At 55.3% G+C, this 24313-nt stretch overlaps 2 protein-coding genes across 4 annotated transcripts in view; both read left to right on the top strand.

The window, feature by feature from the left end:
* Positions 1-14478, top strand: part of RAB11FIP5 (RAB11 family interacting protein 5) — a gene marked incomplete at its 5' end in the record, with an annotated part of 36193 nt that extends 21715 nt beyond the window's left edge. Inside the window, 3 exons of one of the 2 annotated variants that reach the window (XM_080814023.1) lie at positions 6500-8461; positions 11750-11939; positions 12198-14478. In XM_080814023.1, the coding sequence (XP_080670149.1) occupies positions 6500-8461; positions 11750-11939; positions 12198-12401 (2356 nt within the window). In that variant the 3' untranslated portion in view covers positions 12402-14478. The remainder of the gene's footprint in view (positions 1-6499; positions 8462-11749; positions 11940-12197) is intronic. The other variant, XM_080814024.1, reaches the window with a different exon arrangement.
* A 1631-nt stretch (positions 14479-16109) lies between these two features.
* SFXN5 (sideroflexin 5) overlaps positions 16110-24313 on the top strand; it is a gene marked incomplete at its 3' end in the record, with an annotated part of 113184 nt that continues 104980 nt past the window's right edge. For both annotated transcript variants that reach the window (XM_080814843.1, XM_080814846.1), the window contains exon 1: positions 16110-16227. In XM_080814843.1, the coding sequence (XP_080670969.1) occupies positions 16126-16227 (102 nt within the window). In that variant the 5' untranslated portion in view covers positions 16110-16125. The remainder of the gene's footprint in view (positions 16228-24313) is intronic.

Below are 24313 nucleotides of genomic sequence, written 5' to 3'. Positions count from 1 at the left end.
GCCCCTGGCCTGGCAAGGAGCTATAGACAACTCCCTTAAAATCTGCTACCAACTTTCTGTCCTTGGACACTGTTGGGGCTCTGGTCCTCTGTTATCTCTTGCTCTTGGGGTATAGCAAGCTGAAGATGGCTGCTGTGTTCTGAATGTGCTGAGTCCCACCCTCAGAAGGGATGCGGGAGTTCTTGAGCTCAGGCCCTGGCAGAGCTCTCAAGAGGGTCCTAATACTAACTAGGATTCGGCACCCCACCCAGTTCCACTGTGGGGACTGGTTTCCCACACTCCCAAGCCGATCTCTGACACCATCTGGGTGCCCTGCAGTTCAGCTCAGTGCTGACACTGTTGACCCGGATGTGCCTCAGACCCCACATAGGCTCAGAGCTATAGGATTGACACCCCACCCCCACCCCCAACTGGCTATTTCAGACACCTTGTCGAAAGTCCAGGTTGTCACCTGTGCTCCTGACCAGCCAGCTATAGATCGGAAGTCCTAGTGACTGCCTCCTTTCTTGGGTTTGATTCATTTGCTCGCTTGGTTCATAGAACTCAGGAACATTTTGCTTTCAGTGGTTTATTATAAAAGGTTGTAACTCAGGAGCAGTGTGGTAGAAGAGACGCATAGGACAAGGTCTGGGGAAGGGGCACAGGACTTCCGTGCTCTCTCCAGGCACCCCACTCCCCCTGCATCTCCACATGTTCAGCACCCGAACCCCATCCTTTGGAGTTCTTGCGGAGAGTTCCTCGCACAGTTGCGAGTGATTAAGTCATTGGCCATTGGTGGTCAGTTCACCTTCCAGCCCCTCTCCTCTGCAGAAATGAGGGTGGGACTGAAAGCTCCACCCTTCTGTTCACACTTGATTCCCCCGGCCACCAGCCTTAGGGTCCTCAGGGGCTTTCTAAAAAGTCCCCTCATCAACACAAACTCAGTTGTGGTGGAAAGGGGCTTGTTACGAATCACGAGACGCCCATTTCACTCTTCCTGCTCTGCAGCATTTCAGGAAGTGAGGAAAAGAGACCAGACCTTAAAAGATGCTCTTACTCAGGAAATTCCAAGGGTTTTGGAAGGCTTGAGCCAGAAACTGTGGATGAAGACACATACACATGAGAAGTATACATTTGGTCATTCAGATGACCGAATCACAGTATCCCAGCCCCGGCCGCCACCCCGGCCCTTTGTCTCCTCCTAGCTCTGACCATCCGAGGCTGCTGCACTGTCCAGCAGGGAGCAGGGAGGGCTGCCAGACATAGGTCTTAGGAGCAGACGTCCCCACTTTTCAAGGGCTTGGGGCTGGCCCTGGACAGGGAGCGTCTGTGGCCGGACAGCTGGTGTGGCCGGGCAGCTGTTTCTGCTCTCAGTCAGCCTGCCCCACTCCTGTTGACAGGTCTGTGGGTAGCAGGTGGGGCACCAAGGCTGGGCATGTGAGGAAGGGTCCAGAGAGAGGCTCCTGTAGCCACTCTCCAGCAGTGGGGAGAGGACTCCTGTGGTCCTGGTTCTTCTCTTTCCCTGTGCAATTTGGGTCCACTGAGGGGGTGGGGAAAGAAATGCCAGGCCTTTCTGGGTTCGGGCCTGGCCTCCTGGCGCCTCTCGTACACCTTGCAGCTGGGCCAGTGGAGTGGCTCAGTCTCTGGCTGATGCCACCCTCTGCCTCCCCTGCTGGGTACGTCAGCTTCTGTCCCTGTGACCCAGCCCCTGCTCATCAGACCCCAGGGGAAGTGCTGGCCACCTGTAGCCGAGGGAAGATGGGCAAGAAGGGGATGGGCCTGCTGCCCTGTGACGGCTTAGGTTTGTGGGTGGTCCTGCGGAGGGAGGTGGCAGGAGGCCCAGATAGAGCATTTGCTGGGAGGAGCTGGGGGTCCTGGGTCAGATGGAACATAGACCACGGGCTCAGCGTGTCTGTGGATCATCTCAGGGCCTTCTCCAGGACAGATAGATGCTGGCGGACGTCTCTCGTGAGCTCATTTCCGTGCATGTGCCCAAGCTTTGGGCTCAGACCCCTGCAGGCCAGACTTTGAGTGATGTTGGGGTTGTCCTCACTTTTGCTTACAGCCCCTGCTTTCCTTCTCCTGTGTCTCCATGTCTCCCAACTGCCCTTCAGAGTCAAGCTGGGTCCCTGGTGGCCATAAAGCAGCTGAGGTTTTTGCCCTTCTCCTTGAATTCTGAGCTTGTCCTCAGCAAGATGGAGGGCATCCAGGGATCCCTGCCCTCCCAGGGGCTCATTTGAGGGCATAGCTGCAGGGGCGAGGGTTCTTTGGGTAAAGTGGGCTGGCCTGGATAGGCTCGAGACCTGGTCATTGAGCCTGTCAGCATCACCCTGGCCCTGGGCCTTGACAGAGCCAGGAAGGTGGCCAAAAACAAACAACTCTTGGTCCTCTCCCAGAAGGCTTGCTCTGGGCTTTTGAGGAGAGAATGAGAAGTGAGCTAATCCATGGCAGGAAGCTGTAGTCAGACACCCAGAACCGGAGTGACTGAAGGTAGCTGCAGGTCCCTGTCAGGGCTCTGGGGTGTGTCCACAGGCCACAGGTTCTGGGTGCCTGTGCCCCCAGGGGCTACCAGTGCAGATTGCTGGGTGCTCCTCACTGGAAAGGGCAGCGGCGCCCTCTAGTGCTCCCACACGGCACTGGTGCCCCACGGAGAGGCCTGAAGCAATCTGTGTTGGGCACACAGCAACCAGGAAAAAAGCGGCTGTTTTCGGAGAAGCCAGTGGCTGGGAGAAAATTAATGAGAGTGTGCAGGGTTGAAAAGATGGTCCTCATTTTCGTCCTGACCTGGCTCTAGTCTGCTGGGTCCCATGGCTGGGTGTGTGCCTGGGTTGGGGAAGGGGTGGCGATTGTTGAGCCTAAGGTCTGAGCCGTGGGACCAGCCGCTTACTCACCGGGCTGTGAGCCATGAGTCCTGAGCGGCAGCATGAGCCACGTACCATGTGTCTGAGGGCTGTCAAGGCCATGCAGGCGTGTCTTTATGTCTATTCTTCTCTAACCCTTTTGGAGTATAAGCTCCCTGTGGGCAGGCCACTGGAGCTCGTCTGCCCCGTCCTCAACCCTGTGTACAGTAGGGGATCAAGTGTGGGATGCAAGTATTTTTTAACTGGGGTAAGTGTGGTACAGCATGGGGCAAGTGTATCGTGGTGACCTTTGGGGGTCTGTGCATCTGTCCTGGCCCCTCGCTGGAAGTAGGACATCGAGGTCCTGATGAGCCCGGAGTGCGTGCTGGCTGCTGAAAGCTCAGAGCCTCAATGGCATTCCCCATGGGGTAAATGAGGGACGTGACATGTGTCCAGTGACCAAGAGCTAGTTTTCCTGCTGTAGTTAATACTGCCCTTTTACCGTGGTAAAAATGTCCTGGTTTGGAAGGTAAATTATGTGGTGTCCCTACTTAGAGCTTCTTGGGTCCTTCTCTGTCACCTCCTTGTGCCCAGATGATGGGGGAGGGTATGTCCAGTCTCCTGGACACCTTTCCTGGACATCAGGCCCCTCTCAGGAGGGCCCAGGGGCTCCTGCCTCCGGAGGGAGGGCTGAAGGGCATGTTGGCTGGGGGGGCATATGCCTCGAAGGCTGGCTGGCTTTGGCCTCTTGGGGGACTGCCCGGTGGAGAGCCTTGGCACATACACATGCCACCTTGGGGACCAGTGCGTGGAAATAACAAGGACATGCAGCTCCTCTCAGCCTGGGGAGGAGCTGTCCACCAGCTACAGGGCTGGTCGGGTGATGCAGTCTGTCGCCCAGTCACGGCGATGTTTAAGCAGAGGGGGCTGCAGAGAAAAGGGGGGATTCCTGTGTTAAGGTTTCACCAGTTGTCCTAAGGTTCCTGCAGGCCCTAAAGTTTTATTCTCTCGGGTTGTGGGGGCAGAGACATTTGGACTTCTCATTTCTTCCCCCAACCTTGTTCCTTAAAGAGAAGACAAGTCCTCATATGTTGAAGTCCCCTCTGTGTGCTAGGGGGATGGCACTGTGCTAGCTGGCTCGGTAGGCTCTGTCCTCAGAGCATAACCTGCAGAGATAACCCCATATGGGAATGGGTCTCTGATCTTTGCCAGCTGTGGTAGGGAGGGGATAGGTGTGACCCTGGTGTGGATCCAGGGAAAGGGAGGTATGTGGGGAAGCGGGTTGGGGGGGGGCGTGTTACTGGGTAGGAGGGATGGACGGGGCGCTCTCAGAGGTGCCGCCGGCATTTGGGAGCCTGCCGGGCCTGGCACCTGGAGTCTCTTCCTCTAGGGAGAGCCCTTCGCTGGTTCCATACCAACGGGTTTGTGTGTACCTCTGGGGAGCCAGTGGTGGGGAGGGTGCTAGCCTTGCCTGGGGCTCCCAGCCTCCTTCCCTGCTGCTCTCCTGCCCTGCAGTCTTGACAGCCAGCCAGATTATTGTCAGACCATAAGGGTGAGTGGGGCCAGGCCAAGGGTAAGGGGGCGGGGATTGTGCAGAGCTAAGCTTGGTGCTATTTAATGTTGATGGAGCTCTCTTCCTCCAGACGCCTTTGGTCACTTGTCAGAATGGGTTCTGGAGAGAGAGGTGGCTCCGGTAGCTCTGTTCCTGTGGGCTGAGTCCTGCTGGTAGAGTTGGGCTGTGTCTGGTATGGGTGCTCTAGGCAGGGGGCAGGCTGGGGGCAGGGCTTTGACCTACATTGTGGTGGTCTGTTGCTCTCCTTCATCCCTGAGGTAGGCACACAATGCTTGGGTCTGCCCGTGGCCAACTTGGAGTAAAGGGGGAAGGGATATTTGTGAGGGTTGGGACTCTGGGCCTAGGATTTGACCTCTTTCAGTATCTTCACTATGTCAGGACCACAGCGGCAGAGAAGTGCTGGGAAGCCTCGCAGGGTGGGAGTCAACGGGACTCTTACCTTCCTCCCCACCCCCATGGCCCGATCTGTAAGTGGTAGTATGAGGTTGAGAAGTCACCCTTGAATGGGGAATTATAGGCCAAAAGAGTCAGGAGAGTCTCTGGAAGCTGGATTCTTCAGAGAAAGCCAGGGTTTGGGACCCGGCTGTGCCCTGCCTGTGAGGTGAGAATCCCAGACTCCCAGATTGTCTTGGGAAGCCCACCTTTGCTGGAGTCCTTCCCGTTGTCTGCCCCCCAGCGTTTGTAGACAAGCCGGCCCAGACTCTGCCCAGCTCTGTGTGCAGCCTGCTCTGTCTGGGCCCCGGTTCCCAGAAGAATCCTGGGGAGCTCCAGAATTCCTGGCCTCCTTCCATAGGTGCCCCCCCGACCCCAGCCTGCATGCCTCACCGGCTGGCTGGTAAAGCCTGGCTTCTGCCACCCCCGGACTTGCCCCCCAGTGTTTCCCCGTGAGAAGCAGCAGCTTGAGTGGAGAAGATGGAGGTGTAGGAGTCCCCGGGATGTTCACTTGGGCAGGGATCAAGGGATGGGGGTCTTGGGGCTTAGAATGGGAGCTGGAAGATGGGAAGCAGGCAGTAGGAGAGGCCACCCAGGTCTGGGCCTGACAGGTGGGTTCAGCCACGAGGCAGCTGCCAACCACTGTCAGTGCTAAAACTGGGGCATGCACTGTCTTCTTGGTTTTCTGTCTGCTGGGGTTGTCCCCAGGAAGCCGAGAGCTCTGGTTTCTGAGTCTGTTCCTGTGCATGAGTCAGCCGTGCACCATGGGCGAGGTGCAAGTGCAGGGCCGTTCTCCTTCCCCCACAGGCCAGCCAGTGTTCTCCAGCATCTGTGGGAGTGTAGGGCCACTGCCATGGAATGGTTTTCCCAGGGGAGCTAGTGGTCTGTCTGTGTGGAGAAGACCCCAAGAGGCCCGGGTGACCTCCAGAGTCGCTGCTGCTGCTACATTCCAGCCAGAGCGGGGCTACTTTCAAGGCTGGCCCATGGGTGCTCTTGGGGAGGGGCACCCTCAGGTGGGCACCTGGCAGGAGCTAGCCTCAGCAGGGTCTTGCCGTCCATCTGGGCAGGTGACGGTACCCCTCCAAGAAACAGGAGAGGCGGGTTCTTTTGATGGACGCTTTGTCTGTCCGATGCCTGCCCCATCATTACCTCCTGTTTCTGCAAGAGGTCAGTAGAACCCATCTGTTCCAGCCGCCAGAATCCCAGGGACCCTGCGGGCTTCCATTTGTGCTGGCTTTGCCCAGCCAGATCTCGAGGCCTGGCCTTTCTCTGGCCTCTTTATCCTCTTCACACAGCTAGTATTTCTTTCCTCTCTGTCCTTGAGGGGCTGTAAGACACCTGATTGGTTCTGGGGGTGTAAGTCTGGTGTTGACAAGACTCTTCAGCCTCTGGGCCCCTGAAGAACCTTTGGTGGAGGCTGGGATCCTGCCTGGACATGGGATTACATGAGCTCTGCCCAGCGTCTCCCTCCTTGGGCAGCCCCTAATCATATTATGTGTTGGGGACTTCCCTTTGTCCCCTGGCACACCGGCCTGAACCCAGCCCATGTGGGTGTGGCGTGCGGTACCCGGCCCGAGGCAGGTGTGGGGGTGGTGGGCAGGCGAGGGGTGTTCAGCAAGGCCGGTTCCGGTCTTGGCATTAACCAGGAGGCTCACGGTTTTGTCTCCCTCCACAGCCTGGACGTGTCTCCTCAGGTAGAACCTGACCCAGCTGCTCTTCCTCACCACCTCCCCTGCTCCCCCTGTGCTCCGGCCCTCCCCACTCCTGCTCCCACCGCTGCTCCCATGCTAAGCACTAACCTTTTTGCAGCCGCCTCCCCTGCTGCTGCTGCCGCTGCCGCCTCCGCCGCCCCCGAAGCCACCCCATCTGGATTCTCGGGTCTCACCAACCCGTTCCTCACCTCCATGCAGAGCAACCCTTTCTTCGAGGAGCTCCTAGCCGACATAGCACTAAACTGTCCTTCACCTGCTCCCTCTCTCCCCAGTGCCTCGAGGCCCAGCCCCACCCCCCTGGCCTCCCCTGGGAAAGCCCCGCCTGAGTGGGACGACACCTTCAACGTCTTTGCCGCAAGCAGGCTGCGTCCAGAGGCCAGGAGCAAGATCCTGGCCCCTGCAGGAGGAGTGGGGCTGGAGGTGACTGGGCCGCAGGAGCGAGGCCGTGGGGCCATGACAGTGAAGGCCGCCGAGCCCCGGGGGGCCCCTGGGGGAGGAGGAAGAGGTGGGAGCAGCGTGTGGCTGGAACCCAGGCTTCCTCTGGACTTGGGACTGGACCGCCGGAGCAGCAGTGTGGCTGAGCTGGGGCCCCTGGGGCCAGCTGGGGCCGGCCTGCCCTCTTCGTCAGCCCAGCTGCAGCCAAGAGCCGCAGACTCCGAAGCAGACAGGGAGCTGCCAGCCCCCGGAGGGGATGCAGGGCAGAGTCCGGCAGACAGTGCGACGTCTCTGTTTAGCTCCCCTGAAGTGATCAGTGTGTGGGAAAGGCTGCCTGGTCCCGACGACGCCCCTGAGGTCCAGGAGGCGGCCTCCCGAGGCGAAGGCCAGCTTTCGCACGAGCTCAATACCGACGATTCATGGCCCTGGGATGTGGTCACCATCTCTCCTGTAGCTGAGACGTCCTCACCAGTCCTGCGGGGAGAGTCTGATGAGCAGATGCAGCCAGAGTCACCAGAACCTGTGAGCCCTGGGGGGAGTGAGGGGCCTGTCCCCCGGGAGCTGGAGCCGGAGCACAAACCTGAGCAGGTGTCAGACCGGGGGCCGCAGCACGGCAGGCCACCTCCCAAGCCACCACGCCTCTTCACGCCTTCAGATTCCCAGGAGAAGGAGGAGGAGGTGGCAGCGGCGGCAGCTGCTGCAGAGGGGCTGAGAAGCGGGGGGGCAGAGACAGGAGGAGAAGACAGCCTTCCAAGTCCACTGGTTGCTGGTCCACAGGAGGCCAAGGAGGAGGGCCAGACACCGGGGGCAGAGTCTGACAGCCATTCTTCCGGAACCCTGCCGGGTGGGCCAGGCCTGAAAGATATAGCGGAGGGTGCCAGCCCTCCCGTGCCTCAGCCGCCCTTATCCCCGCCCACCAGCTGCCCTGAGGGTCCCACCCCTGTACCCTGTTACTCAGAGAGCGTGACTCCTCAGAGTCCGCAGATCTGGGGGGCTCCAGAGAAAGGAGAAAGCCCTGAGGGTCCTGAGGCCCAGAGGCAGGGACCAGTAGAAGAGGGGCTTGGACCCCTGCTAGATAGCTCCCAACACACTGACCTCTGGGCATCAGAGGAGGACGCCTTGAACCCCTTCTTTTCTCAGGGGAGCCAAGACCCCCCCAGTCTCCCGTCCATATCCCCTCCAGGGTCCAGGGAACCTTCCATCCTCTCTGGTCCAGAAGAGCTGCCCACTCCCCCAGAGCCTGCTTTTCCACCACCCCCTCTCCCGCCCTGGGCCGGCCACCATCATGGAGGGCCCAGCCCTCCATGTTCCCCTCTGCCTGGAGCTCAGCCCCTGACTTCTTCCTCCCCAACCCTTGGGGAGCCAGCCTCCTCCCCCGGGGGCTCCCCTGCCCCACCCGGGGAAGACCACGCTGCAACCACCCCAGCCTCCCCGCTTGTGCTTCTGCCCTTGGAGACACGACCAGCTGAGGAGCCACAGTCCAGCGCCAGGTGAGCTGTCACCCTGAGAAGACTCTGCAGGAGAAGGTGGGAAAAGGGGGCGAAGCAGCCCAGGGGCCAAGGTGTTCACATTCCAGCCTCAGCCCTTCCAGGGACAGATGGAGCATTTCTTCCCTGAAAGGCAGGAGAGGCGAGGCTTTGAAGAATGGAGCCCTTCAGTGAGACTGGCTTGGAAGCTGTCTCCTCTCGAGGTCCTTGGACAAGCAGAGCGCCCCGCAAAGTCTGAGGTGCAGGGAGTGAGGAACGGAGTGGGCAGAGCCAGTGTGGGCTGGCAGGGGAAGGGGGAGAAGAGCTCAGGCCCTCAACTACGAGGGGCGCTGGGTGCGGGGGGCAGAGACGCTTGTCAGATGGGGGCCACAGGAAAGTGGGCTGTGGGAGGCAGAGAGCCAGAGGAGGGACCGGTACCGAGCTCTGTTGGAGAGAAAGCCCAAGAGCTGTTTAGAGGACAAAAAGAAAAAATGAAATGACCACGCCCCTGCCCCCAGAAGAAGTGGTCTGTAGCCCCATCAGGTGCCTCATTGGCTTGCGTCTGTGCCTTTTCAGGGAGTGGTCCCGAGGTGCCTAAGACGGGGCTGGGTGGCCTCTAGATTGCCTCTGTGATTGTGGTCACTGTGGCATTGGTTTGTTTAAGAAGAATGATGAGGCTGTGACCTCCCCACTTTGATTGGTGCGGGATGACCAGAGCTGAGGTCAGGAGACATAGGTCGCTTGGAGTTGATGGGGGCAGTGAAGTCCAGAAGGAGGCTAGTACCCTAGAAGCCCTGACTGAAGAAGTGGGGGGAGCAGAGGCGGCTGCTTTTTCTGCTGAGCAGGGCAGGGTGGGGGTCCTGGACCGGAGCCCCTGGCTGCCAGCTCATACATGTAGTCACCCCAGTTCACTGCACCTCCACGCTGTGTCAGACACTGCATAGGCATGAGGGACGCTGTCCCCATGGTATGCCTGGACAGTTCCCAATCCAGTGAGGGAGACAGACAGGCACCCATGAGGAGCTGGCTGAGGGGGCCCCTGCTGATACATGAGAAGTGGGAGGGAAGGAGTCTGGGCTACCCTGGGCTGCTGTGCCAGTGGCAGGTAATGAAGCCGTCCCCAGAGTTGGGGAGAGGAGGTAGTCACGGCGTCCTTCCAGTGATGAGAGCACCCTTAGCTGGCCCTGCTGTATTCTAGTCTCACTTCTGATTATACTAACTACCTTTGGGAAGCTTCATTCCCTTTACAGTGGGTTTCATGTCTGAATTCAGCATGTCCCTTCATCCTCAAGTAGATGGGCCAAATAGAGCCGTCCCCATTTCTCAGAGGAGGAAATGGTCTTGAGAGCTCTGGGGTCCAGGATCCCTCCGATGTGTGGGGCCAATCCGATTGAGAGCCCTGGCAATTCCGTATGCCACCCGGCTGTTCCTTCCCTCCCGGGGCACAGTCTGTGGGTCACAGGAGACAGCTTTTAAGCTCCTGTCCCTAATGCAGACTCCTAGGTGGGAGGAAAGACATTGGTTTCCCTGTTGTCAGCCCCCCGCCTGGCCTATCTGCCACTCGTCCCAGGAATCCATGGCCCTATCCTGAGTAACAGAACTGGCTTCTCTGGGTCTGGGCTGTCCCTCTTCTGACGGAGTCCGGGGCCTTGGGCTAAATCATTTTGCTTCCTACTTCTAAATAGTCCAAAAGCTCTGTGAATTGACCATAGATTTTAAGAGGCCCCTTGGGGAAAGGTTAATTGATTTGGGGTCCGGTGCTAGCAGTTTGCATACCTGTCACAGGTCTGGGGTGCTGAGGGATACCAGAGCGGGGTCCCTGTAGTCAGCTTAGGGGAATCAGGAAAGTTTCCTAGAGGAAGTGGTCTTGCATGGCTTTGAAACACAAGAGGAGTTAGCCGGCCAGCAGGCGAAGGGCAAGTGTTGTGCAGAGAGACTGCCTGAAGGTGAGAAAGAGCGCTTTTCCTGGTTTGCGGCAGAGTGTGGAGTGGAAGCCCAGAAAGAAAGGGCAGAGCCTGATTCTATTAGAGACTGTGTTTTCTTACCTGGTAGGGAGCCAGTAGAGGCTGTTTGAACATCGAAGAAGCTGAGATCACCATCCCATTAGAATAGAGCAGTGGTTGGAGGTGGGCAAGACTCCCTCCGAGGAGATGAGTGGCAGCAGGTGTAACCGAAGGCAGTGTAGCCAGCACTGACGGGGAGCGAAGGGGCCAGTGCTAGAGAAGGTGAGAGGCAGCAGGTTCAATGTTTGTTAGCCTTGGAGCTGAGGCCCAGGAATCAGGGATTCTCGAGGGTCTGGCTGGAGCCATATGCTGCTGGGAGGGTGGGATGCAGGAGAGGATAGGTGTAGAGGCCAGTGCAGTGTGCCCAAGCTGGACCCAGAGTGGAGCCAGCCAGCCTCCAACTCTGTGTGGGCCTAGAGCTCAGGGCTGAGGTCCAGGCTGGGGATGACATCAGGGGCGGTGGGGGCCAAGGTGGGAAAGGGAGAAATCCAAGGGCAGGCTAGCAGTTAAGACTGAGAAGAGACTGCGAGAAGTCAGAAAACCAGATGGAGGTCTTGGTGGGAAATGAGGGAGAGCAGGCCAAAGCAAGGAGTGGTCCAGGAGTCAAGTCCACAGAGAGGTCAGTGAGTGGAGAGCTGAGGTGTTGGTGGGCTCGGCAGGAGCACTTGTGCTGGGCTGGCGGGGCCAAGGTCCCCATTCTGATGGGTTGAGGGATCAACGAAAGGTAAGAACTTCTAGAGACAATGCAGTCTGCGTGCTCTGGTGGGGCTGGGTGAAGAGGAAGGGGAGCTGGGGCATGACTGAGGGCAGATAGCCAGGTGTCTTTCTCAGGCCATTGTCAACGCTGATGGGAAAAAAACAGTTTAGAGACAACAGCAAAGTGTCCCAGTTTGCCCAAGTCTTTCCAGGTTTTAGCACTGAAAGCCCCACAGCCTGTGAGTCCCCAGTCGTGGGAAAATGGGGACCCTAGAAGGGTTGGTCAGTCCCCTAGAGAAAGGTTACAGTGTGGCAGAGGGTGGGAAGCAGAGGGGGTGGTCCTGGTAGAGACTGGCTGGAGGGGCTAGGAAGGTCGTGGGCTGGGCTTTGCTGCTCCTGTGAGGGAGGCAGGCCTGAGGGAGTAAAACGGAGAGGAGTGAGGAGATCAGTGAGGGAGGAGGGAGGAAGGCCTGCTGAGGAGCACTGGTGGCAGCTGCCCTGAGGCCTTGTGGTGCGGGGCAGCTGCCGCCAAGTGCTGGTGCGCCCCCCCAACCCCTGTTTCCGTTATGCTGCTCCCCCCTCCCCATAATGCCTCTCCTTTCTGTCTCCACAGTCCCCACCCCGTGAAGCCGCTCAGTGCTGCTCCCGTGGAGGGCAGCCCAGACAGGAAGCAGCCCCGCTCCAGTCTGAGTACAGCTCTGAGCAGCGGGCTGGAGAAGCTCAAGACGGTCACATCCGGTGGCATTCAGCCTGTGGCTCCAGCCCCCCACGTGGGCCAGTCTGTGGACACCAAGAGGCTGAAGGTGAGGCCCAACAGGATGCCAGGCATGTGGTGCGGTGGAGAGCGGCCAGGCGGCCCAAGGTCAGGAGCTGCGTGCTGGGCAGGGTGGAGGGAAGAACAGGCCCAGTCCCCCACGCCAGGGCCCTGAAGCCAGTTAGGTGGTCTCTTGCATTGGAGACAGAGGCCGCTCTGGGGCCTATAGGGATGAAACCTGGTTATTGGTGGGTGGGTGGGCAGGTAGGCCTGAGGCCGCCCTGCTCACTGTCCTCCCCGGCCTCAGGACTCAGGTGTGCTGGACCAGTCTGCCAAGTACTACCACCTGACCCACGACGAGCTCATCGGCCTGCTCCTGCAGCGGGAGCGGGAGCTGAGCCAGCGGGACGAGCACGTGCAGGAGCTGGAGAGCTACATTGACCGGCTGCTGGTGCGGATCATGGAGACCTCACCCACACTGCTGCAGATCCCCCCCGACCCCCCCAAGTAGCCCTCCCCACCCCTGCCCCTGGGAGGGTCACGTGGGCCCACTGCCCAAACCGGGCCTGCGCTGTCCTCCCTCCCACTGAACTCACTCTCACCCGGGCAGGCTGCTGTCTGTCCTCCATTGTCACTCCTTGCTCCCCCTACCTCCTGCCTCTGTGGGGGTTGCTGGAAGAGGGGCCCTCAGGACTCCCATTGCAGGCATCAGGTTCCATGTACAATTCGTATGTCTTTGGGAACCCTCCGTGGGTCTTTCCCACCTGCATATTTTCATGTCCCTTAGTTTGGGGGGCTCCAGGGAATTGGAACAAAGAATTCAGCCCTCAAGTCAGAGCCAGGGTGAACAACAATTTGATGTGGCATCTGGGATGCACTTTATTACCCCACAACAACAGTCATTTCATCTAAGGCTAAACCCTTGTCCCTGTCGTCGTCTGTCTCCAGCCCCTAGAGGGCTCCTAGCATTACTGGGGCTGTGGCAGGAACCAGGCTGCCCAGTTTGCAGTTCTAGGTAACTGGAGCCTCGTGTCTGTTCCCTTGAGAGCAAGGAGCTTGATTTGGTCTCGTCTCTGCTGTGTCCCGATTCTGTGTGTTTCCAGCAGTTGGCAGAGCGAGGGCCATGTGGACGAAGGGGAGATGGAGATGTGGATTCTCCAGGCGCCCGCCGCCCTCCTCCTCTGCTCTTCCCATTGAGCGTCTCTCATGTGAACCCGTGGAAAGTTGGGGAAAGGGTGGGGAGAACACTCCTCGCACACCTCGGGGCTGTGGGCCCCTCCGCAGGCCTCGGGGCTTTCGGCTGCTTATGTTTGGGGATCAAGCCTCCATGTTTGTTTTTGTTGCCTGTCCAGATGCCAAAACTCTGTGCTGCTGCGGGGTTTGAACTTTTGGAAACCAATTAAAATGTGCCTTTTGTGGGTGGGGTCAAGAGCCTCTGGATGTAGACCTCTCTCTCTCTTTCTCTGTTTGCTGTCCCCCTCCCTCCCTCTTGAGCACATGGGGCCGGATCTGTCAGGCCCTGGGTATGGGAAAGGAGGATGGGTCAGCCTTGCTGTGCCCTGTGCCCCTCCTCTAGGGTTAATTTCAGTTAAGGGTCTGGCGAAGCTGCCACTGCTCCTTTAATGTTCCTGCCACCTTCTCTTCGTCCCTCAACCCCAGCTGAGCAGGTTCCTGGGATAACAACTACATTCTGGAAGTAGGAGGTCCCATTCTGCCTATACTTAGGAAAAAGCCTTCATTGCCCTCCTGTCATCTGCTAGCTGCTCTCCCAGCCTGTCCCTTCTGCCCGTGGCCTTGCCTGGCTTGGCTGCAGTGCACTTTGAAATGAAGTGTCTGTCCTTTGGCCCAGCCCCTGGTTTGCTTGCAGAAAATATGGCAGGCTTCCCATGGCATCTGCAGGGAACCTTTAGTGACTTGGGGTACCCTGTTTGAGCAAAGCTTTCGGGGTGAGGAGGTGCTGAAGGAGGATACTGTTGACCCAGCAAGGAGGCAAGAGCTCCTCTGGGACCTCCTTTTCTTCCTGAGAGGGCCTATGGGATCTCTCTGAAAGCCTTGGAAGGAAATGTGCACTATGGGTGATGTCTTCTGCCAGGATGAAGCAGAGGACCCCCCCACACACACACATGAAGGGAAAGTCCCTGTAATGTTACCTACCCTAAGGATCACTCATCAAAGCTGAGAAAGTGTCCACAGGTGTGCAGGTCTTGGGTCATGTTTTTGGGGGTCATTGGGAGTTGGGTAGGTATCTCTTCTAGGGGAAGGGGAGACCTCTTCTACTACATATTCTTCTGGGCTCTACTCATTATCAGCCCTGACTCTGATCTTCTGCTGGTCCTTGACCATGGCCCTCCAAAATGCCCAGAGCAAGGATGTCTTCAGGAGAGTTGTGAGTTGAAGCCCAAGGTTCTTGTCGGACGTTGCTGCTCCTGGCCACAACTTGGAGAGTTGCAGGCGGCGTGGGCACAGTGGGCACAGAGCAGGCACAGTTCTGCTTTGCTGTTTGTCTTCCTAGTTGTAACTCCTGTTTATAAAGAGCTTGTTCTTCATGTTTTGAGCACTTTATGAAGAATAAAAAGTTCCCATACTGCAGGTGGCTCAATGGTGTTCCTGTTTTGATAAATGTATGAAAAGGAGGCTTTCTGGGGGAGAAGGCAGGTGATGGGGTTTTGGAGTGTCACTGCCTCTGTACTAACACTAGGGGCAGCACAGCATTGCCCAGTGGCCTGGACTCAGTCTTGTCTTTGCCAAGAGACCTACATTCCTTGAGTACTGTGGGAGAATACAGAGGGTAAAAGACCTGATTCTTATTCTGAGACCGCTTAGTCTGGCTGGGAAAGATACAAATCCAAGATACAAATGATTCTTCATGGCTAGTTAGCACCTCTCTCTGGCTTTAGGAATAGTCTGTTTCTCATGGTTCTTGTTGACAGATGAGGAACTGACTGCTCTAGATCATGCATTGCCCAGAAAGACATGGGCAGGCACAAGCCAATGCTGCACCTCACCACCTCACCATGAGACGAAGGAGACCTAAAGTGGGATTCCCTAAGGTCAGAATTATTTCTACTGTCCTCTTGGGTGAAACAGACAGCTTTCCTCCCCTCCCCCCAGCCTGGCTCACTGACCAGCTAATTCAGCTAGGAATCTTCTACTCTGTACTACACAAGTGGGTTTATTATCATCCTCGCTGGTTTCTTGCCCTGTGTATGCGCTGCTCTCTCTTACCTAAAGTGCTTGTAGTGCTTAATAGACACTACTGAACCCCACTCCCTGCTCCCAATTCTCTCCTGCTTGGGAATTAGACTGGGGAGGGATCTTCCTTAGTTGGGCAAAGAAAGTGGAACCTGCCCAGGCTCTGAAGCTCCCACTGTTTAACTCACACAGTCAGCAAATAATTTGAGTCCTTGCTGCAAGCCCTGCCAAGCCTGGCACTGAGGACTCAGCGGTAGAACACCTCCTGTCCTGTGGACCTTACAGTAGGAAACACATACGCAGAACCATAAGTAACTGTAAGTACCCAGGCTGCAAAAAAGTGCTGGGTACTATAGGAGCAGAAGTGGATTATGGGGAAGTAGGGCGATGGATCAGGAAATGCAATGTGTAGGCTGAGGTCAGGAGAGCCAGAGTCAGGCAAAGATAAAAAGTTACGGAGTTCTCTGGGTTCAGAATGTTCAAGGGTCAGGGGCGGGAAGCGCCCAGCATGCTCTGGGTGTCAGGATGGCTGGAGAGCACAAGGGGAGGGGGCAAGGTAGCCACAGAAGGAACTGCGTGAAGATTCCGCAGTGCAAGTCCTTGCAGAAAGCTTTCCGGGATTAACCCTACACATCCTGGAATCCTTGCCCATCTGGTCCCCGGTTGGACCCGCTTGAGTAGGGCACTTCTGGGCTAGCGTCCCAGGAGCGATGCCCTCCGCAGTAACTAAACTTCTAGGGGCAGGTAACCGGCGAGGGGCAGCCCCGTGGCCCTCTGTCGGAACCTTAGAGTCGTACACGCAGACTCTCCCCACGCTGCCGAGCCCTGCAGATCTGGCAGCAGGAACCGAGACTGGGTCTGAGTCGGTGCAACTCTCCGCAGTCTAGAATTGTTAACCCTCGTGACGAGAAAAACTACGCTCCCCACAACCCCTTGCGCCTCCGGCTCGCTGCGGTTGCTTATGGCCAATCGGGAGAAGCAGCTGTGGCGGGGGCCGAGGAGGGACATTTTAAAAGGGCCGGAGATTGCAGGCGTCAGTGGCCATGGCGGATACAGCGACCACAGCATCGGCGGCGGCGGCTAGTGCCGCTAACACCTCGACCGATGCACCTCCTTTCCAGCTGGGCAAACCCCGCTTTCAGCAGGTGAGGACCGGGCTATGGTCTGAGGGTCGGCGGGTGGCCCAGGGAGGGCGAGCCAACTCCTCTCCCCAATTCCCTTTAGTCCTAGGGTCTCCGACCCGCGGCCACCGGGGAGCCTGCAGCTATTGCCTCGGGGACCTCGGCCCCAGCCATCCCTTTCCCATTGGTGAGCAGGATGGGCGAGGACTCCCACCTTAGCTCCCTATTGGCCGCCGGTGCCGTCACTCTTCAGCAGCCCGCGCCCTCCAGCCTTTCCCGCCCGAGGCGCTCTGTGATTGGTCGCTGCCGGTCGCGGCCCGGGATCTGGGGCGTCCGGGTCCGATCTGCTTCTGCAGGGTCGCTTTGGGCTGTGCAGCCAGCCGCTCCCGGCGGAAAGTTCGACTCCGGCTCTGGATGATAAGTTGGCGTGGCGGAGATGCCTTCTAACTTTCCGTGGGTGGGGACTGACATTCTTTGCGAGCTGCTGGCGGAGCTCCCGGGCAGCGTCCGCACCCCGCGGTCATACTCCCAGCCCTCCACCCCCAAGCCAGGTCCGCAGGGCACGATGGTTTAGGGCCACGAGCCGAGCGGTCCCCGCGGCCCCGGCGACCCCGGTCCTTTCCAGCGGGGGATCCGCTGACGCAGCGAGTCGGCCGGCTGGTGCCCTGCCGGGGATGGAACGAGGACATGCGGGGAGAGCCGGGGTGCGGAGGAAACGCTGTGTCATCACCTGGGGCCGCGGGCTGTAGCGAGAGTCCGCGTCCCCGGCAGCCCGCCTCAGCCCGCTCCTCCCGTGCGACCTCCGAGGCGGGTCTCTGACGTCCGGGCCCTGGCGCGGCCGAGAGCTTGCCTCTGTCCGACCCTGTCGGTCTCTTCGGAGCACGGTGACAGTGGTCCTTTTACTCGGGAACCCCCGACACGGCCACGCAGACGGGGATCGAACCCACAGCCCGGACGTGCGGCCGGGGCTGAAGGCTTGGAGGGGCCGTTCCCACGTCTCGGGCCGCCTCGTACCCTCGGTCCTCCTCTGCCTCCAGCGCCGAGGAAGTGGACTTTATTAGGAAAAGGGCAAAGGGGCTCGGCTGAAGCGAACCGGGCCTGCCTTGGGTGGGGGGCAGCGGAGGCAGACAGAAGTTTGCAGGAAGAAAGGAAATTGTGCAAAGGTCGGTGCGGTGGTGTTTTGTGTTTTGTGTTTTTCTTTTCTTGGTGGTGTTGCTTGTGTGGGAGAGGGACTGGGGCCAGGAAAGTGGTGCACCGAGCTTTGCTGATAATGAAGGAACTGTCCCCCTGAGCCTTCGGAGTGAGAAAATGTCCCCACTTTTAAGACTTTAAATTCCTTTAAAGAAATAAGCCATCTCAGCATGTAGTTGTCCGAGGCAAGACTGGCATCTTCCTGCCCGTGTAGGATGCCCCCCTACTTCGAGACGGTTAGGGGCGCCTCTCCCTGGACTCTCGTGACCCTTCATTGGCTGTCCCCCTTTCCCAGCCCGCCCTCCACCTTCTACTCACTCCTCCAGGATCAGGCAGGCCCCCCTTCTCTGGAAGCACTTTACTCCCTTCTTCCTGTGTGATATTCCCCCTGGTGGGACCAGGTCACCGACTCAATCCTGCCCCCCTCTTTGGCCACCCCAAGTGGGATCCTTTTAGGTCAGCCTTTAGTGATGATCTGTCCTGTGTTCCTCTAACACTCGTGTGGTTACCTGTTCTCAACCCTTGTGTGCATCTTTTGAGGGAGGGGGCTAATCCTGCCCTTCCTTGTCTCTGTCTTGCGCCAAGGTGGGGCTAGACACATCATAATGGCTGAATAAAGGTTTGTGGGTTGTCTTTTTTCTGATACCTGTTTTGGGACATTCAGTCACACAACGCACAGTTATTGAAGACTTCCCAGTGGCTTTAATGACTGAGGCCTTTGCTGTGATCACCGCCGGAGCCATAAACGCACATTTGAGATTACTCCACTCAGCCATTGCTGGTGGATCTTTTTTTGGCACCGATCTTGAGGGCACTGAAAGCGTTTGCAGTATTTGCTTTGGAAGCTCCCCTCCTCCAGCATAGTGACTTGCATAAAGCACAGTGGAGGTGATTGTCCCTGTTAAGGAACTTCTCTCTGCACCCTACCCCCCCCACCCCTCCTGCTCCTCCCACACCACTCCCCACTGTGCAGGCAGCCCAACTGCTACCCAGTTGACTCCCAAGAAACCTGCAAATCCCCTGCGTACTTCCCTTTCTCACCCTCACCCTCCAAACACAGCCAGAGGCCCAGTGTTCCCTAAAACAGCTCTCAAACCCACTGGCCTCCCCTGCTGGAATCCTAGATCAAGCTCCCATTATCTACGTCCTGAGCCACTATGGAAGCCTAACAGCTCTCCCTGCTTCCCTCTGGCCCTCTTCCAACGCTTCCTTCTTCCCCTTGGCAGTCTCAACAATGCAGGTCTGATCAGGTGACTCCCTCCCCTTCCCCACGCCCACCCCCACCGCACACTTGAACTTTCGCCAGTGGCTTCCCCTGCTTCTGAGATAAGGAGCTCACTTTTGGAAGGGCCCCAAAGACCGGCATGGCCCGCCCCTGCTGACCTCTACTTTCTGAAATCAGAACCCCTCCCCTGCCAGCCCTCCTTTCCACCACATTAGCTGCTTTCAGCCACTTGAATCCAGGGTCTAACTCCCAGAGCCCACGCCAGGGACGCCACCCTCCGTCCCCTGCTAGTCTCATGGCTTGTTGCAAGACTGGGTGTGGAGGTCTTTCCTTACTCGCTAGTGTTGCCCTAGAGCCCTTCTTCCTTCTGTCCTTCAATAATCTCTATGCAGGAGGGCTGGGGGAGAAAGGACGTTGAGCCGTGTCAGAGGGTGGAGAAAGATGACTTGCCTTGCTGGGCTTTGATCTGTGACCACCTTTCCTCCAATAAGATGATGAGAATAGCTAAGCATTTCTCCAGCCTTTTGGCATGTTGACTTACTGAATTTTCACAATTCTGTGAGGCAGGTACAATCATTCCATATATGATAGGTAACAAACCTGCAGCACACGGACAGATTAACACTTCTGAGGCAGTCTCTCTCTAGGATCCTTGCTTGTTTGTTTTATTAAGGTTTACAGACATGCAGAAGTGGAGATAGCTGTCAAAGAAAGATCCAGCTGTCACTGAGGATCAAACAATGGCTACTGTGAGACCAGCCTCATTTCATATATATGCCCCCAACCCCAACCAATGAATTCTTTTATTTTTTTTAAAGAGTTTATTTATTTATTTGAGAGAGCGCAGGCGGGGGGGAGGGGCAGAGGGAGAGGGAGAAGCAGATTCCCCACTGAGCAGGGAGCCCTGAGCAGGTCGCCTGATGTGGGGCTCCATCCCAGGAACCTGAGATCATGACCTGAGCCTAAAGCAGATGCCCAACTGACTGAGCTACCCAGGCACCCTCCAACCAAAGAACTATTTTAAAGCAAGGCCCAGACCGCCCATCATTTCATTTTAACTGCTAGTAGATATCTCTAAAAAATAAGGACTTTTTTTTTTTTAAGATTATTTATTTATTTATTTATTTGACAGACAGATCACAAGTAGGCAGAGAGGCAGGCAGAGAGAGGAGGAAACGGGCTCCCTGCTGAGCAGAGAGCCCGATGCAGGGCTCGATCCCAAGACCCTGGGATCATGAACTGAGCCGAAGGCAGAGGCTTTAACCCACTGAGCCACCCAGGCGCCCCAAAAATAAGGACTTTTTTAAAATAAATTTTTTTTTACTTCAGAATAATTTTAGACTTACAGAAGACAAAAAGAGAACAGAATTTCTGTATAACCCTCACCCTGTTTCCCCTAATAGTATCATTTCATATGACCCTGGTACAGTTGTCAAAACTAAGAAACTGGTGTTGGAACATTACTATTAACTATACTTCCAGACTTTACTGGATTTCCTGATTTTTTATACTAATGTTCTTTTTCTGTTTCAGGATCCCATCCGTGATCCCACATTTCATTTAGTTGTCATGTCTCCTTAGCCTCTTCTGGTCTGTGACAGCTTCTCAGACTTTCCTTGTTTTTGATGACCTTGATGGTTTTGAGGAGTACTGGTCAGGTATTTTGTAGGGTATCTCCCAGTTTGGGTTTGTCCAGTTATGGTTAGACTGGATTAGACTGGGGTTATGCATTTTGGGGGAAGAATATCACAGAGGTGATGTGCCTTCTTTCTCACATGGTATCAGAGGGTTTTTAAAATTTGTTTTAACAACCACAATACCATTAATACACCTAAAATAATTATTCCTTAATATCATCAAATCAGTCATAGTTTGTCTTAGTCTGTTTGGGCTGCTCTAACAAACACCACAGATGGGGTAGCATACGAACAATAGAAATTTTCTTTTCACAGTTCTGGAAGCTGGAAGTTCAAGATCAAGATGCTGGCAACTGATGAAAGCCAGCTTTCCGATTCATAGACTGTACCTTCTAGCTAGAGCCTCACATGGCAGAAGAGTGGAAGGATCTTTCTGGAGTCTCTTTCATAAGGGCACTAATCCCACTCATGAGGGCACCTACCAAAGGCCCCACAACCTAATACCATCACTTCACCTCACACTGGGGACGTTAAGAGTCAACATGTGACTTTGAGGGGAATACCAAGATCCAGTCCATCGAGCTATTCACATTTCCATGATTGTCACATCTTTTTTTTTTTTTTTAAGATTTTATTTATTCAGTTGAGAGAGAGACAGAGACAGAGAAAGCACAAGCAGGGGGAGAGGCAGAGGGAGAAGGAGAAGCAGACTCCCTGCTGAGCTGGGAGCCTGACATGGGGTTCAATCCCAGGACCTGGAAATCATGATCTGACCCACCCACGCACGCCTGTCTCATCATTTTTTAAATAATTGGTTTGTTTGAATCAGGAACCCGGAAGCCCCACACATTATATTTGACTGATAAGTCTCTTCTAATCTTCTGGTCCTCCTTCTCTCTTTTTTTCCTCTATTCGTTGGAGAAACTGTCTTGTCTTATTTGTCTTGTAGGGTTTTCCTCATTCTGAATGTGACTGATGGCAGTTCTGTGGTATTATTTAACATGTTCTTTTGTCCCCTGTGCTTCCTATAAACTTTAAGTCTATACTTTGTTTTGTTTTGTTTTTTAAATTTTATTTATTTATTTGAGAGAGAGGGATAGGAGGGAGGAATGGGGAAGAGTAGAGGGAAAGAGAGAATCTTTTTTTTTTTTTTTAAAGATTTTATTCATTTATTTGACAGAGATCACAAGTAGACAGAGAGGCAGGCAGAGAGAGAGGAAGGGAAGCAGGCTCCCCGCTGAGCAGAGAGCCAGATTCGGGGCTCGATCCCAGGACCCTGGGATCATGATCCGAGCCGAAGGCAGAGACTTTAACCCACTGAGCCACCCAGGCGCCCCGGGAAAGAGAGAATCTTAAACAGACTCTGCGCTCACAACCCTGAGTTCACAACCTGAGCTGAAACCAAGCGTCCAGTGATTAACCAACTGTATCAGCCAAGTGCCCCTAAGTCCGTGCTTTTAACCACTGCCCGTATTGTCTAACAAAGGGGTGGAAGACAATAGGAAAACCCCCTGGGGAAGCTCTGTGACCTAACTGTGCTCCCTTTCCTACTTGTCTGCTCATTTGCTCTCCTGAACTTGCTTTGGGCCCAGACACCATTTTTGGCAAGTCAGGTCTGAGGACAGGGAGCAAACACACGTGCTTCTTCCCATCTGTGTTTCAGTCTACCCAGAAATGAGTTGTTTTTCATTTTGTTTTGTTTTTAAACTTCCTGGCTCCTTCGGGAGAGTCACTTAGCTGAGAAGCTAACTGGGGGTGTTTGCGTGCTTCGTGTGTGCATGGGAAATTTGGGAATGAACCGAGGCAGCAGAGCAGGTGGGGTGCATGGGGCTCCTGGCTGGAGCAGGAAAGTGTACTCTTCACTCCCAGGGTGAGAGCTGTGTGTGGGCTGAAAGTTGGGGGATGGTAGGGAGGTTTCTTAAATAGTTTGCCTGAACTCCAGTTCCAGAATGAAAAATGCCCAGCAGGTAGTTATGTGTTTTAATCATTTACATCCTATAGGCTGGACAGTGACTGTTTCCGAGGCTGGTCCTGGAGCTAGTTTGTGCCGTGGACAAGGTCAACACCTTCTAGTCCAGTGGTTCTCAGTCCCTGCTGCACGTTAGAATCACTGGGGCAGGGTTTTCCATGGACACTGATGCCTGGAGCCCCCCCCAACCAATAGAATTTGAGTCCCTGGGTAGAAGACCTCATCTGGGGATGCCCGGGTGTCTCCTCGTGCAGCCTGGCTGAGGGATACTGAGCCCGCCCAGCCTTTCTGCCCTTGGGCTATAGGTTCAGTACCTATTTTATTCTTGATCCAGAAGAGTCGTGACTTAGAGGTCTGGTTAGGTATGTATTTATTGGAGGGCTGCCAGTTTCTTATAGGCATTGGCCCTTGGCTGCTGCTCCCAAGGCCCGCTCTCCCCAGCGGCAATGGAGGTGGGAATGTTTGTGCCGCAGGTCCTGCTGAGAATGAGCTGATTCACCTTTCTTGTGAAGGGGAGGAGAAGGAATCACTTGGCTGACTCATTCTTCCGGTGATGTAAAAGAGAAGGAAAAACATCCACTGGCTGATTGGGTAGAGATGGGGGCTGAATTTTGGAGGGGAAAAAAAAAGGCCGTACACTTAAAACTTTCGAGAAAATAAAAATAACCCAGACTGAGAAAGTGAAACGCTTCTTTGCCATTTTTCAGTCTGGAATGACAGATAGAGAAACCCCCTCCCTACAAAGAATTAGTGGTTCTCCCCAGGACCCCCTGCAGCTGTAAATTGTCCCAGTGACTTACTTCTTTGAGTGACATCTCCTCCATACTCACTGAGAAGTAGCATTCTCTAAGACCATAAGCAGCCAGAAACTCTGCTTTTTAAAATAATACTAGTAGGGGGGGGCGCCTGGGTGGCTCAGTCATTAAGTGTCCGCCTTCAGCTCAGGTCATGATCCCAGCGTTCTGGGATCGAGCCTCGCATTGGGCACCCTGCTCAGTGGGGAGCCTGTTTCTCCCTCTCCCATCCCCAATGCTTGTGTTCCCTCTCTCACTGTTTCTCTGTCAAATAAATAAATAAAATCTTTAAAAAATAATAATAATATCTGTAGGAATGAAACATTCCCCTCTTGAGAGGTGGGACTAAGGCACTTTGACTCAGAGATTAACCCAAGTGCAGTGCTTTAAATAAGCCATTTCTGGACACAACCTTCCAGATTTACCTTAATTTTATAGTTTCTAAGGAAACAAGACCTTGTGGCCATTTCTCAGTCTAGACCTAGATGGACCCCTTTCTTTGCTTTGCTTTGCTTTGAGCCTATTAAAGCACCATGTCATTTAAATTTTCCTCCATCTTTGCCCAGAAAATCCCAACTCAATTTTCCCCTCTGGTGATGCGCCCCAAGCTTCCTCTGCTGTATGGCCTCCCTCACTGAGTCAGTAGATGTAACTTTGTCCCTGGGTCGGGAGGGTGGGGGGCGGTCTTAGGCTGACCGGAAAAGTACACTATCATCTGTGCTTAGCATTTACAACTCAGAACCCCTTTCTTGAATCTCAGGTCTCTGCTTCCAGTATTTACTGCAATGTTAAATCCAGAAGGTCCTTTAAGTATTTCAAACTCACATGACCAGCAAAGAACTTTGGTCTTCCCTCCACTAAGTCATATGTTTCTTGTTTTCCCTGTCCTAATTAATAGGCCTTAGTATTTAACTAGAAATCAAGGCATTATCCACATTCTGTTCTTCTTCCTTCTCCCGGTCAGGCAGCCCCTTGCTATACCCCAGGACTCAGTGCAGTGCTAAGCACACAGTAGGTCCTCAGGAGCACGTTGGTGAATGAATGAATAAAACCAAAGAAGTCTGGTGAAGTTGCTTTTCTTTTAATTTTTTGAAATTTTCTTTAAAAAAAAAGATTTTATTTATTTATTTGACAGAGAGAGATCACAAGTAGGCAGAGAGGCAGGCAGAGAGAGAGGGGGAAGCAGGCTCCCTGCTGAGCAGAGAGCCTGATGTGGGGCCCGATCCCAGGACCCTGGGATCATGACCTGAGCCGAAGACAGAGGCTTAACCCAGTGAGCTACCCAGGCGCCCCA

This window comes from Martes martes, assembly GCF_963455335.1.
Source record: "Martes martes genome assembly, chromosome: 9".
Taxonomy (NCBI): Eukaryota; Metazoa; Chordata; class Mammalia; order Carnivora; family Mustelidae; genus Martes; species Martes martes.
Note: the sequence above shows the minus strand (reverse complement) of the source record. Positions and strands in the feature narration are given on the sequence as shown.